The sequence below is a fragment of the Thamnophis sirtalis genome, unplaced genomic scaffold, assembly GCF_051295495.1.
Source record: "Thamnophis sirtalis isolate CommonGarterSnake01/CBP01778 unplaced genomic scaffold, rThaSir2_p1.2 scaffold_11, whole genome shotgun sequence".
Lineage (NCBI taxonomy): Eukaryota > Metazoa > Chordata > Lepidosauria > Squamata > Natricidae > Thamnophis > Thamnophis sirtalis.
The window spans coordinates 37696393-37711801 of record NW_028261391.1 but is presented as its reverse complement, the minus strand read 5'-3'; the positions used below and the strand labels follow the sequence as shown (position 1 = coordinate 37711801).

General features: G+C 36.2%; 2 protein-coding genes across 5 annotated transcripts; one reads left to right on the top strand and one right to left on the bottom strand.

Moving 5' to 3' along the window:
• Positions 1-1603: 1603 nt before the first annotated feature.
• On the bottom strand, positions 1604-12748 carry PIGX (phosphatidylinositol glycan anchor biosynthesis class X). Of its 4 annotated transcripts, none has more exons than XM_014073033.2 (7): positions 12604-12748; positions 9567-9670; positions 8768-8825; positions 7984-8125; positions 4740-4953; positions 4456-4556; positions 1604-3850 (listed from the first exon to the last, which is right to left on the bottom strand). In XM_014073033.2, the coding sequence occupies exons 1-7, from the start codon at positions 12639-12641 to the stop codon at positions 3701-3703; spliced, it is 807 nt and encodes a 268-aa protein (XP_013928508.2). In that variant the 5' UTR covers positions 12642-12748; the 3' UTR covers positions 1604-3700. The 4 variants fall into 4 exon arrangements, with proteins under 4 accessions (XP_013928508.2, XP_013928583.2, XP_013928660.2 ...); XM_014073108.2 differs by lacking the exon at positions 12604-12748 and adding an exon at positions 11554-11737; XM_014073185.2 differs by lacking the exon at positions 12604-12748 and adding an exon at positions 11638-11730.
• On the top strand, positions 12740-15234 carry CEP19 (centrosomal protein 19). Its single transcript, XM_014073296.2, has 2 exons — positions 12740-13427; positions 14567-15234. The coding sequence occupies exons 1-2, from the start codon at positions 13298-13300 to the stop codon at positions 14926-14928; spliced, it is 492 nt and encodes a 163-aa protein (XP_013928771.1). The 5' UTR covers positions 12740-13297; the 3' UTR covers positions 14929-15234.
• Positions 15235-15409: the final 175 nt, after the last annotated feature.

Genomic DNA, 15409 nt, shown 5'->3' with positions numbered 1-15409 from the left:
GAAAGGAAGAGGCGGAGCCGGGCAGGCGGCTTCGGGCGCTGAGCTCGGCGCCACAGACAGACAGAAGGAAGGAGGCGGGGGGAGGCGCGATGCAGGCACAGTTACTGAGACTTAGCGGTCCTATTGTTGCATGGAGGGACAGCGGTGGTATTCCATTTCCCACAAGGTATCTGTAAAGACTCTATTGGCGTGAAGGCAAATTATTGGGTAAGCTGCAAAATGCACAGGGAACGTCGAGATCATGGGATCAAGAATGCAAAGATTCTTTTATTCTTTGTGTTTGTCTACAGTTTGTATTTATTATTTATTTATTTATTTATGGGATTTATATGCCGCCCAATCCCGAAGGACTTGTATGTAGTTTTAAATTCTGAAAATCCTTGTTTGCCCCCTGTCGTTTTGATTTAAGCTTTATTATAGGTTATAAAAATATTTTTGTGTTTAATTATTGCTCAAGTAAAACGAGTGATTTGTATGTGTGCGGTTTGTATGTGCATTTTTGTATGTATTGGTATGCATTTGTTTCTACAATGTTTTTCGTTCCAGAACCAGCCAAGTTGTAATAAATGTAAAATGTAAAAAAAAGATATTTAAAAATATCAATATAAAAACAAAATGCATTTTACAAAACATAACGTTAACAAGTACTCTAAAAGACGTTACCCGTATTATCCAATTTTCCAAAACGTATGCTTATTTTTTAAAATAATTTGGAAATCTCAGTTTAATTTTATAAAACGTAGTATTGCTACTGAAATGTGGCATCTCAAACAGAAACTATTACAAGCTCAGTAGTTATTTTTCTCAGCTAAATTATGATTTTTTCCCCTCTTGCACTGGAATTATTCTAGAAGGCTTCTGACTGAAATCACTTAATTCTTTGTAAACTTCATTTTCTACAAAGTTGCCAATATCCTGATTTAACCCAAAATATGATTAGAATAATAAGCATCAGGTTTAGCAGTGAGGTTGTCACTGACAATAAATAACTAGAAAATATTGCTTTGAAATGAATATAGGTACTCCTCAACTTATGGCCACAATTGAGCCCAACATTGCTGTTGTTAAGCAAGTCAGTTAAGTGAGTTTTATCCCATTTCATGATCTTTTTGCCATGGCTATTAAGGGAATCAGTGCAGTTAAGTGAATCATGTCAGAAAATGAATCTGGCTTCCCCCATTGACTTTGCTTGTTGGAAGCTGACTGGGAAAGTTACAAATGGTGATCACACAGTGCAGCTGTTATAAATACATGCCTGTTGCCAAACCCCTCCCCCCAATTCTGACCATGTAACTATTGCAATGGTTCTAAGTCATAAGTCACTTTTCAATACTGTTGTAACTTTGAACAATCACTAAATAAAACGTAAGTTGAGGACTACCTGTATAAATCTAAGTGTATTAACTTCTAAAAGTAAACTAACTTATCACCATTAGCGGGTATGTAATTGAAATGAATAATAAAGCACAGATAAAAACCTGAAAATGAATCATCAAATGAAAAGAGAAATAACCAGCAGACCAAGCCAAAACAAGGAAAATATTTAGTGAAACATTTTTGTTTCACTAGACAAAAATGTTAAAAAAACCAGTCACCTAAAATCTTATCCTCAGTGTAAATTTTTATTTGACTGACCATAAAAATAACTTATGTCCATCCCCAATGCTGTACATAATGCAAATGTTTTTGAAATTAAACATTAAAACATTGCTAACCATTATAAGGGTCTTTCTGCCTCTTCCTGCTTTAGAGTTTAAACCAAGTAGCACCTGCCGTCATGCTATTTCCTTTTGCACTACATAGAAGAGTTTTGCAGTGATTAATGAACAGTTCTTGTGTCAGTATAAAACAAATATAAGAAAAAACGGCCTTAAAACGTTCTTTTCAAGAATGGTTCATTAGATTTTGCTGATTTATAAAAACATAAAAAACTGAAACTGAATTCTCTATGAAACTGAGGTTGTACATATATGCCTTTCCCTAATTATTGTGCAAGCCAACTCTAAAAAAGAAGCATAAGAACTTACAATATTGATATACTGACAGAGTTCCTGTGAACACAGCCTAAATGTACAGAAGAATTATTTGTAATTGTATATTTACAATTAGAGGAAGATTCATTTTCCAGTAAGTGCAAATAGTTATATTCATTTCCAGTAAATTTCACCCAATAAAATTCTAAAAGATTTTGTATCCAAGGATACTATAAACAGATTTATAGCTGATATTTCATGAAATACCTCAACTTCTTATAAGTAGTTAATTCAGTGACAAAAAACACTCCAAGCAAATACAGAGCATTGTTCAAATAGATCTTGAAGTAGTGCAGTAGCTGTAGCTTTGCCTCAGTTATCACATAGCATGTTGTAGAAAGAACAAAAGACCCAATGTTCTAGCAATTTGTTATCCAGTGATGAAAGATACCACATGACAAGGTTTTTTTAAAAGTAATGTTTTAGAGGGGACTCATTTGTGACAGATCTAGTACATGTGAAAAGCAATTAAATTACATGAATTTAGATTGAAAACTGAAGTATTTGCAACAACATTTGAAGACATATGTTCTTCTGCATAAAAATTTATAAATATTCAATATTTTCTATAACAATGGCACATGACAGAAAAATTGAGAACATTTTAAATTGCTCATTTTTTCCAGCAATTCAAAGCTAATGGTTTATATTTAGCATTTTTTCAATGCTTGGAAAAGATATTCCTGTCTATAAACACAGACATTACAACTATGGAAGTATTTCCTGTAACACTGTATGGAAGAAAAAAAACCTGGACTTTTAAGAAGCAGGATAAAAAGACTGAATGTGGTGTTGAACAAAATTCTTCAAAAATCACTTACTTGACTTACAACTACAATTGAACCCCAGATTTCTGTTGCTAAGTGAGACATGTTAAGTGAGTAAATCCAATTTATGACCGACTTTGCCACAGTTGTTAAGACTACCTATACAGCCAAGGAAACAAATGAATACCGATAGATCTGTGATGGCAAACCTGTGGCATGTGTGCCAGAGGTAGCACGCAGAGCCCTCTCTGTGGGTACACACACCATTGCCAACTGCACTTCCAGATTCCATTGCACGCATGCATGCCAGTCAGCTCTTCTGTGCGCATAAGCGTGCTCCCAGCCACTCTCTTCCGGGTTCTGTTGCATGGCAGCAAACTAGTCTTCAGCATGCCCGCAATGGAACCCGGAAGTGCAGCTAGCATGTGCAAAGACCAGCTGGCCGGCACGCATGTACATGACGCAACCCAGAAGAGAGCAGCTAGCTGCACGCGCATGCATACTCGACCAGCCAGCTGGCGTGCATGCATGCAACGGAACCCAGAATGCACACGGGCCCAGCTGCTCTCTCCCAGGTTTCGGCATGCACGCTAACGTATGCTCCTGTTTCAGCACCCCATGCCAAAGATTAGCCACCACTGCAATAGATCATAGAACAAATCAGCCAGGCTCAATTATAATTTGGTCATATTAATTGAAGCCAGACTTTGCCCATAAAGTTGAGAAAAGTGAAAGCAAAGAGAAAACTTGATTACAGTAGTGATGAATGAGATGTTGAGAGACCCAAAAGGCCAAGTATCAATCCCAGCTTTTGGTACATGATTAAGCTTGCTCTTTTCTTATCTATAATTTGGACAGTTTGACAGCGTTTTCATGATTTCAATAATAACTTGTTTAATATCACATTGAGCAATGAATGGGCCCATATCTGCATAAAGCTGAAAGGATAAAACTGGAACATAGTCCTGTGGTAATAAGTGTTATTGCACAAACCAAGGCAAGGTGATGTTTGAGTCCAACTGGTACCTGCAGTTCCAATTCTTTACTTAGCTATAAAAAAAGAATTGCAAATTAGAAGACCAATAAGATAAAATAACTTTTGTTCAAAATATATAACACATACTATCACATTTATTGTGAAGTGTACTTGAATACTCACATATGTTTAACTTAAATATTTTAATATAACAATCCTTTTACACTTTCCATTTTCACCAATTCCTTGCAATAATTTCTTTTATGGTATAAATTTGTATTAAATTATTCAGATATGGTTGCCATTGAGCGTTATTCCTAAATATGAATGGCTGAAGCATTACAAATTCTGGTACACAGCAGTAGAATAATTTAAAAGTCTGACTGGGTGGAAATATTTATCTTTTTATTTTGAACTCAAGAGTTATATTTAATACTTTAAATATGTTTCATATTTACCACTGTTCACTAGCACTGATAATGTTATCTTTTCAATTAGTGAAATATCCACTGGGTTAATAGAATTTAATCATTTTAGCAAAATTTAGATTTATAAGCAACTTTTTTTAATTGGCTAGAATTAGGTATGGAACAGCATTAGAAGAAGATAAACATTTCAAAATAGTCATAGAAGTATAAATTTAAAGAAAAACCAAAGCATAGAAGAAATATGAATGTACCATTTTATATTTCATGCTCTTCCAATAGCATACATCTTGATTATTCTGGGGACATGGAGCTTCTATTTCAGTTTCTTTCAGACAGTTCACTGAAAAAAAAGCTAAGAAAAGGGGGGAGGAGATAGTTTAAATGTAGCACTCAGAGAACAATTATTCTTAGACTATAAGCATTACTTTATGAAGGTCTCTCCCTAATGCTTCCTTTAGTATGTAACAGTTTCCCCCCAGGTTTTTTTGAGTCAACACTGCAACTTTTACAATCCTTTTCAGTAATAATCACGTACATTTTTGGCAATGAATCATTATTTCTGGATTCTGCAAAACAACAGGGATTTTTCCATTACTTTCTGAGGGTCGGTAATACCGGCAGTGCAGTGGTAATAATGCTTTAAAACAGGTAGTGCACTTGGGATCAGGTCTCATGTAAACAAGGACAGAAGAATCAGTTGCTAAATACTCAGGAACTTCCAAATCTACTTCATCTGCAATCACCAATGCCTATGGAAAAACAAAAGGTGTATAATGAAAATGACATAATTTTTAATAATAATATCTAATTTATATTAGAATCCTATTTAGGAAATGGTACCATCTTACTGAAAACTCTCAAAGTTAACCCTATTATTCCTATACAAGTAGTCTTCAAATTATGATCCACTACTGAGCCCAAAATTTCCACTGCTAAGCAAGGCAGTTGAATTTTGTCCCTTTTTTAGGACCTTTTTTGCCACAGTTAAGTGAATCAATCCAATTGTTAAGTGAATCATGCAATCATTAAGCAAGTCTGGCTTTCCCCATTCACTTTGGCTGCTGGAAGGTACCTGATAGATGGAAGGTAGATGATGATCACATGTAGTCATAAATAGAAGAATTGCCAAGTGCCCAAATTCTGATCAACTGAGTATGGCGATGTTGCTGTGTGAAAAATGGTCATAAGACACTTGTTTCAGTGCCTTTGTAACTTTGAACAGACTTTGCTGATCAGAAGATTGCAAAATGTAATCACATGACCCCAGGACCTCAGCAACTGTCATAAATATGAGTCAGTTGCCAAGGTCTGAATTTTGATCATGTGATCATGGAGATTCTGCTACAGTCATGTGAAAAACAGGCATAAGTCTCTTTTTCAGTGCCATTGTAACTTGAACAGTCACTAAAAGAACTGTTGTAAGTCAAGGACTATCTATTGAATATTTGTGATGGGTTTTTGTTATAAGCAATAAAATCAGTAAAATTGATACAAGGATTGCATCCAATTGCTGAATTACTGCAAATCCTTATAGTAACGGTAGCTGGCATGGACTTGATTTTAAATTCCAACTCCAAGTCATTATTAAAATGACAAAGTATAACTTTGAAAGTACTTTCACAGGCTTTAGGCATAGTAAATGAAGGGGATATTTGAGAATCACTACTGCCCGATGCTTTAATCCCAGTTCCAATAATACCAGACAGGAATTACTACTATTAAGATATGAGTACTATACCTCTTTTTAAATGGTTTTATATTTCTTTTCAAAAGAGTCAGAATATAGATCTTTCAGACATTTCTGATTTCAGTTTTTGGTCAATTCTGTTTCCCCTTAAAAACCATACTTTAAATGCTTAAATTAGCTGTGCTGTGTAAAATGTAATACATATGGAAGCCATTCCCTTATAAATTTGGTCAAGCCTCTGTTATGAATACTGGTATATGCTGTTAATTTTGCCATTACTGCCTATTCTCTGAGGTTAAATTCCCAGCCTTATACCATTGGTAATATATCTCTTTTCTAGTATTTTTGTTAAGTTTATCCTTGCAGCATGAATGTGTATCTCAGTAAATTGTAACCACCAATCCCCCCCCCCTTTTTTTTTAGTATCTTGGAATTATGTTTACTCGTAGTTAAAAAGGGGGGGGGAGGTGTTAATTCAAGTTTGATTCTAAAATTTCCTGAATAGTACTATGTATTTATTTCTAGTGTTTTGAGGTTCTGTACATGTCTATCGTGTATGGTAAAATGTTCCTTGTCTCATAGCATTTCCAGTATTAATTATAATATAATTTGTTTATCTTGGCAATTAATGAAGTTTTATGCAATTTATAAAACACTTCACACCAGTTTTCTTTTAAATTATAATAAGAGGTAATTTTACATATTTGTTCTATAGTTCTTCCCATTGTTGCATTGTGATTGTTTCTTTGAAATTTTGCATCTGTTTTATAATTCAAATTTTTATTTGTTCTTGTCATATTATGTAACTATTTCTTTGATGCCTTCAACTCAATTATTGGCTGCCTGGACTAGTCCCTGCAGTTTTCTTGGCAATTTTTTTCAAAAGTGGTTTGCCATTGTCTCCTTCCTAAGATGAAAGTGACTGGCCCAAAGTCCCACAACTGGGGTCATGCCTAAGGCTGTTTTTCTCCTAAGGTTGTACTTTTATCAAGTTCCATTTTATACCTGTCCTTTTCAGTTTTTCTCTTTTTTTGTATCCCAGTAATGGTGTAACATGGTTATCTATGAAGCTCATTAGCTAAATCAGCAACTTCCTATACAGTATTAATGTTCTGTTTGAGGATTTAATCCATTCTATTAGCCATTAGAGTTTGCCCTCTAATAAAGTTTGAAGTTTGAAAGAGATAGCATCTTTGTTTTGAGTCTTGTTAAAGTTTGAATTTTATTCTTAAGTTCTTTCCATTCATATAAATTGACAGTTTGCCATTTTTATAAAGTTTTTTCTGGGATCAGAATTGGCATCATTTGAAACGTAGTTTATGTTGGATAATGCATTAATCTTAATTGATGCATTTTATCCTAACCAAAACAGTTTTTACATCTTTTAAGATCTCTTAATTTCTTTAATTTGATTTATTTCTTGTCTGTTGCCTTTCTTAGATAATTTTTGTTCTCTCTCTTTTTTTATGAAATTAACAAAATACCGGTTGTGGAACCTGTATAGTTGGTCCAGAGAGTGAAAAAGACCTTTAAAATTCTTTTTCTTACTAAAAATAACTTTAAAGGAAATTCATTTTCTTTAGTTAATTTTTCATCAGTGATATACATAGTGCTAATTGTACATCTATACATTATTTGCCCACTTGACATTACATTTTTGCATCACTTATTTTGTTTTGCTTGCTTTTTTCTTTTTTAAAAATGATTAAAAGTAATTTTAAAATGCCCATTTAACTATATTGTTTTTTACTTGGAAGTTTACTTTCAGTATATTTTTAGATTTATAATTAAATTCTTCCTAATCTGATGTTTTTCTGATAAAGTATCCTATGTGCTACATTGTTGATCAATATGATGGATATAGGAGCCACAAAATAAAATAAAATATTTTTATGCATTAAAAAAAAGAATGTAGAAAGTAAGTGCTGAAAATTTATTTAATTTTTTCTCAAAACTTCATAAAAAGTATAAAAAATAACATTTTGTTCTGCCTTTCAACATTTCCAGAAATATTACATATTGTTATTTATTGATAATTCTTTTGTGCTGTATCCAATGCAAAATTGATCTTGATATCACCCAAAAATCATACCTCAGTGATATTATGTTGTTGTAAAGATTTCAATTCATAGGGATCAACATATAATCCTCTTGGAAGATGTACTCTAATTGCCAGCCTGCAACTTTCAAGGCCTTCATCAGCTACACCAAAATGTACCCTAATTAAGAGATCTCTACCATAAAGAAGAAAACAAAGAAAAGGGATGTTATTAGACTTGCAGAGAATACAAAGCATCTCCAAACATACCAGTTATATATCTCTGTGTAAAGAAGTTTGAAATATTGTAAATCTGAATTGTAAATTTAATCAGCAGGTGGTTTTTTTTCCTATTTTCCTATTTATTTTTTTAATGTAAGAAGCCTCAAGTCACCTTTGGCTAGATGGGTGGCATATAAATTTGATAATTTAGAGATAACACTAAGTCTCACTGTAATTTATTGAACTCATTTCTTCATAATAATGCTTAAGCAATACTTATTGTCTAAACTCGCATCACAAAATTTAATGTAAATGACTGGACCTAAAACGGAGATTGTTGCAGCCTAAAAATTTTTACATTGCTTTACTGTTACTACTACATAAAATGTAATGGTATTCGTAGCGTTAAAATATTAAAGATTAATTCAAAGAAACTGTTCCCAATCATGTAAAAGCTGCTTGAATTGCCAAGTAAATTGTGTGCCCCATCTAAAAAAATCGAATAAAAATGTATTTCCTTATCAGATATAATTAGAAAAATGCAAAGGTGATGGATTCAAACCTTATTGAAACACTGTTAAAAGATACTGATCAATATTTAATTATCATAACTCACCTGTGAAAGCCATCTTTCAAAAACTGTTGCATGATCTCAGGACATGTGTTCAATGCATCTATTAAAACCAGAAGCGAAAACCAGAAAAGTCTTTACTGTTTTCAACAATAGATGGTCATTTGTAAACAGCATAATACAGAATTGTAACACTTTCAAAATTCTTATGTCCTTAATCTAGAACATAAATGAAATTATTGATATTGTGATAATATAAAAATACTTATTTAATGAAGTCATGACAGACAACAGTCCTTTAACTTAGTGGTTGCAAACTGTTTTAGTCCAGCCTACTGTAGAATGCAAAAATATATTGTCCCCAAATTTCCAGCAGCCCTAATTTCCAATATAAATTAGACGTTTTCTGGCTTCATTGCCACATGCTTCCCACAAGAAGAAAAGCTTTGTTCTTCCTTTTGATATTGTAGAAGGCCCTCAAGACCTAGTTTGCTAGCAAGCCTGGGACTGCCACAAAACTGGACACATACCCTGTTTCCCCGAAAATAGGACCTCCCCGCATAAAAAGCCCAATCGGGCTTCTGAGTGAATGTGCTCAAATAAGCTCTCCCCCCCCCCAAAAAAATAAGCCCTTCCCAAGCCCTTGCAACACAGCAGCAGCCATGAGGTGACACGCTCGCCGCCTCCTGTACCTCAAAAATAATAAGACCTGCCCGAAAATAAGACCAAGCACTTATTTCAGGAATCAAAAGAAAATAAGACCCTGTCTTATTTTCAGAGAAACACAGTACTTAGAGGTCCCCATATTGTTGTGGTAGCTATTCTTATTCAAATTGTAACTTACATAAAAATTCAGGCATTATACATAGACTAAACAATTTCACAAAGGAGAGAATATTCCAATTAAAAGAACACATTTTTCTTCTACTGGTACATTTCAAATTAAACCTGCAAGACAAAAGAAATCACATTATAACAAATGTACAGAAAATTTTTATAGCACAGATTATTTTGTTACATAACTATACAAATGACAATAAAAATTACTTCCGTGTAAGGTAAGTTTTTAAACTCTATAGCTCTTCTTGTCCACTAGCGTTATAAAACTTCAAAAATGTCCAGTACAGACACTCTTTGGTGATAGGATTTTAAAGTTATAAACTGCTTGTGTGCATCTCATCATACATACATTTATGGCATCTCACACTGTGTATGAAATCATTTCTTATGTATAAATACATCACAATCATGTGCTCTTTATTTGTATATATGAAGTAAAAGAAATGCTTTTGAATTTGGAGACTTTGACTCATATCTCAAAAATCTGGTATAATTCTAATGTTTGAGCAGTATAAAATGCATTGAAATCAAAAGTTTCTTTATAGAAAATTAACCTATTCTGCTAAGGACATTTTTATCAATAAAATAGATTTGTCATAAAAGTTGGTTGTGTCTAATCAACATTGATTGTATTTGAAAAATCAAATGTGTGGGTAATACCAGAGCAAAAGGCAATGATAACTCATTTATACAGAGTCATCATGTGTGAGTTGAGTGGTTATATAAATCTGCTTAATAAATATTGCTGCCAAAACAACATAAATATGTCCATATTACCAGAAGGCAAACTCAACTCAACGTGAGCTTTTACTAGTACATATTTTCCGAAGAAAGAATGGCTATACATTCTTCCATATATTATTTTCCCAAATATTTATATGCACATCAAATAATCACTCTGAAACTATACTGTTATTGCTCAGCAGAAAAGTTCCTACTTGAGAATCCAAAAAGCTGCAGTTATAAAAATAAGGACATTTATTTACTGAGGGAACTCTTTGTAAGAAAAACTGAGTTCATGTGATATGAAGCACAAACCAGGCAACTATCTTTCATTTATTGGGTTTTAGCTAGATGTGCATCTAAACAGCTCCTCCTATTTTTCCTATGACAATAATTGTTATAGAAGAAAATATTCGTAGCTCAGAGTTGAACTGTAGTGTCCTTGGTGCTCTCTGAGCTCGGTTGTTTGCTTGCAGATGTTTTATTACCCAACCAGATAACATCAGTGCTAGTCAGTGTGAAGTTGCTCCTTTTGTATGTAATAGCTTGTCCTGACTGTTGTTGGGGGTGTGGTTTTCTCCTTGCTGGTTTCTTGATTAGGATATTGTTTGCTGCTTGAATGTTTATCTGGCACTGATTCCTGCTTATCTGGATACTGGCAGGGATGTCTATTGATGGCCAATTTGTCTGAAAGCCAAGCTTCCAGAAATACCCTAGCATTTTTGGATTTGGCTTGGCCTAAGATGCTCACAATTTCCCAGTAGCTGAGTCTGAGATTAAGAAATTTTCATGTATCTTTTGACAAAATTGACATCCAATTTTCACACCATTCAAAAGACGCAACACAGAAGGAAACTAAAAAGATCAGAACATATCCACCAAACAGGCAGGGCAGGGGACTTTATAAAGAAGGAACAAACTCCACAGTGACAAGCATTGACGTTATGTATTTGGACACTGAAGTATCTGTAAGCAAGCCACCAAATTTCACAATAACTGGTCGGACTGGCCAAAAGTCACTTAGTTTCTGTGACACAGAGTCCACTAGAATCTGGTCTTCCTGTGCAACACTATACCAGGCACGCTGCTGTGTGAACCTATCAAATGCGAACTTTATAGCTCAGTAAGCGATCTAAGTCAATTGTTAATCCATGACATTAACCAGGGGAAAGTCTGAAATGCGACTAAACCTACAGTGAATAATTGGCACAAGTAGTCAGTATCAAAATAGGCACCTAATTTATTAGTCTGCACAATTCCCGACTAACCTGCCGCGTCTAAGATCAGCCTGTGCTCTCTAGTCCCTCCGACAAGTGAGGGAAAAGGCAGTGGAGGGAAAGCACTTTACCTACCGCTTCCTTTCCAACAAAAGAATAACGCAACCTCGACATTACTGACCAACCCTCCCTTACTTCTTACAGGCGCTCTCCCTTCCGTTTACAACCAAGTCCCCTCCTTAGGACTGTCCCACCTCCGCCAGACTGAAAAACATACCGCAGATAAAATAATTTCTGCGGTAATGTTTGTCTCCCGCTCCTCAGCTAATCCCCCCGGAGAACTGAAAAAGGCAAAAGCGGCTTATAAAGAGGAATCCAGGTGGCGTCACAAATCTTTGCAAGTTTCCCTTCATTAATACAGGCCAATTCTTAGACAGCAATGCCGAGGACCACATGCGATAGCTACGCCCTGCTGCATTTAAAGTGATGAGCGGAGAAAATTGCTCTAACTCTAAGCGACGGGAGAGAAAAGGAAGAGCGATTTGCGGTGGGATGAGATAACCGATGCATCTTTTAAGGGCTAGCAGATTTTGCTACTTTGAATTAACCCAGCTGTTGAATGCAATGCAAATTACAGTTATGTCAATCTATTTATATATATAGATGTACATACATACACACACACACACACAGCTGGATAGCGCTATCAAGACCAACCCAAAGGGCACAAACTGCGAATGATATACAAGCTTTTTGAACATTACAGAATCTCTTCTGTGCCTGAGGAGATTTGGAGTTTAAAAACTACGCGCTTTCACACCATTTAGGTCAGAAGTCTTCAAACTTTGCAACTTTAAGACTTGTGGACTTCAACTCCCAGAATTCTCCAGCCAGCTCTGCTTGCTGGAGAATTCTGGGAGTTGAAGTGCACAAGTCTTAAAGTTGCCAAGTTTGGGGACCCCTGATTTAGGTGATCCGCATTAAAGTACCCGGAAACCACTATCATTTGGGCTCCTAAAAGGTTAGCGACTCGAGTCTCAAAGCCGGACTCCTCCGCCCAAACGCGTAACATGAAAATGAACGCTGTGCGCCTCCAAGCACCTGCAAACGAATTCCTGCCGCGACCAAATGGTCGCCATTTGCTCCTCCCAGCGGCGATTCTTGATGCGGGGGCGGAGGAGGAGGCGCTCCAGTCTCGGCGTCTCTTTACGGGGAGCCCCGCATCCCTAAACGGTTTCAAGAGAGCAGAGCGAGAGATTTCAATCCGCAGGAGCGGCTATAGCGGAAGACAGGCTGAGGCACGACAGGATCGGCGAGTCTACCAAGTCAAGAGTGGAAAGCGCTGCTTTCATCCGCCTTGAACAGCGCCTTCTTTCGAGTAGGCAACCGCCCTGCGTCCTGCGGGGATCTGGCTGGCCTGGCGACAACCTCTCCTCGCTGCGAGGCATCCTACCCTACTCTCTCCTTTCTCGCGTCCCTGGGCTCGTCCTTCTTTGTCACTACGGAAAAGAACGGGCCGGACTTTTAATTAATAACCTGACCATACGGCAGAAAAATGGCAACTTCGAGGAGTGCTGGATAAAACACACACACCCCGCGGGAAGCCGTCTGCTTGCCGGCTTGACCCCTTTAACTGCCCGACGAACGACGCTACGCGGAACGCATCCAGTAAACCGCCAAAAATCGCGCGGTGTTCCTTTTAAATGCAGCGCTGCCCTATCCCGAGTATAGTTTTCTCCGAAGAAAACTAAATGGCTGGGATCTGTCCCTGCTGAGCTTTACAGCAGAAGCTGGGATGTCTTATGTTGCCAAAAAGTGTGGCATCCGGTTACAGCCTCCATCTATCGTTTTGATCTATGAAGATCAGCTTAAGAAAAATCTGCGCCAGCGCATCATGCCTCTCAGGAATTTTACCAAATTCTCAGGTACAATAGGATATATTTCAAATTTATCACTGGTATTTTCTCATGCACGTAGAGTGTTCAGTGCCCATTTTTTCTGCATTTATTTAGGAATGGAATTGTTTCATTGACTCCATACTTTGCTCACTTCGTTTTATAAATTTGATTTTATTATCTATATTTATAAGAGACAGGTATATTGAGACAATATGAATGTACATAGTATGACCCCGTTTCTAAAAGAAATTGTTAGTTGCGAAGCCGTGTTCAACCCATCGTGACCCCACGGACAACATTCCTCCAGGCCTTCCTGTCTTCTACCATCCTCTGGAGTCCATTTAAGCTCACACCACTGCTTCAGTGATTCTATCCAGCCACCTCATTCTCTGTCATCCCATTCTTCTTTTCCCCTCAATAGTTCCCAGCATTAGACTCTTCGCCAGTGAGTCCTTCCTTCTCATTAGGTGGTCAAAGTATTTAAGTTTCATCTTCAGGATCAGGCCTTCTAAAGAGCAGTTCAGGATTGATCTCCTCTAGGACTGACCAATTTGATCGCCTTGCAGTCCAAGGGACTCGCAGGAGTCTTCTCCAGCATCATAGTTCAAAGACCTCAATTCTTTGGCACTCGGCCTTTCTTATGGTCCACAGCCATACATTGCAACTGGGAAAACCATAGCCTCGACTATACGCATTTTTGTTGGTGAGGAAATTAGTTGTTTAAATTTGTAGAGCATTGGGACTGACCTAGCTTATTCTCAATACATTTGGGGCATTAATTGTAAAGGTTTGGAAACCATTTGAAAAGGTGCTTCATGGAACAACTGTCTGAATTTGTTGCTCAAGGTTTTGCCATGTCATATCTTTTCAAAGCTGCAGGGCTGTTGCTGTAACAACTTCCCATAGGCTTGTTCCCAATTTTGACATCTTTGCTTTACAAAACATTGGGTATATACAAAACATTGAAATAATTCCAGAATTCCACCAAATTTATGTTGTATCAATGTAGATTTTAAGCTATGGGGATGTGTTATATCTTATAAACACAAACGGTAGTGAGACAGAAATAAGTTTCATATTTGTTTTATTTAAAACCTTTCTAATGCACATTTCCAAAATTTCTTTTTTTAAAAAAAATATAATCATTATTTTGGCCTTTCATACAGATTGCAGCAAAGCGGCAGAGCAGCTAAAGAATAATCCTCGGCACAAAACGTATTTAGAAGGGGTATCCTTGGAGCAGCTAAAAAAGTTGCACAATTTGTTGAGATGCCACCTGCAAGGACAAACTCTGAGCCAGAGTTTGAAACAAGTTGAGCAGAATGAAACAGTGGATCCAGAAGAGGACCTAAATAAACTGAACGATGAAGAGCTAGCCCAAAAGAAAAGAATTATGGATGAATTGTTTGAAAAGAACAGAAAACGAAAAGAGGACCCAGATTTTATCTACAATGTAGAGGTGGAATTTCCACAAGAGAAGGAGCTTGAAGCTTGTGAGTGGGATACAGAAACAGAGGATGAATTTTAACGCCAAACTAAGCTTATGGAGATTTTCAGGGACTGTTTATTAATTATATATACTTTCTGTTTTAGTAACAATATTTGACTAAAGTTATCAATGAACGGTAGCATTGTGTAATGTCAAAATGATTGACATGTTTTCTTTGCTTGTCATTTAAAAATATTCTGAAATATTTATATTAAAATTATATGCAAAAATGTGTGTATAGACCATGAATGTGTTGAGTAGAAAAATTGTATTGGTTCTTGTATTGGTATGGGAAATATCCATTAAGTAAGTATTGACTTAAATAAATTTTATCTTGACAGAGTTGCCAGAACAGCAGCTGCCATTTTGTCCATTGCACAAGCACAAAATGGTACCTACTATATTTGTGCATTGGCATAGTGCATGATACAACACAATATTTCTGAAATGGAACCTTGTTTAACCAAGAAACTAAGCAAAATTGCTGAAAATAAAAGGTGCTGCGTCACTAGAGAACCAA

Excerpts from the sequence above, each read along its gene's own strand:
- PIGX (XM_014073033.2), bottom strand. The coding sequence starts at position 12,641 with ATGGCGACCATTTGGTCGCGGCAGGAATTCGTTTGCAG. Across the intron at positions 8,826-9,566 it reads TATAATGCCTGAATTTTTAT|ATGCATTGAACACATGTCCT; the intron begins GTAAGTTACAAT and ends TGGTTTTAATAG. Across the intron at positions 4,954-7,983 it reads AACAACATAATATCACTGAG|GCATTGGTGATTGCAGATGA; the intron begins GTATGATTTTTG and ends GTTTTTCCATAG.
- CEP19 (XM_014073296.2), top strand. The coding sequence starts at position 13,298 with ATGTCTTATGTTGCCAAAAAGTGTGGCATCCGGTTACAGCCTCCATCT. Across the intron at positions 13,428-14,566 it reads GAATTTTACCAAATTCTCAG|ATTGCAGCAAAGCGGCAGAG; the intron begins GTACAATAGGAT and ends CCTTTCATACAG.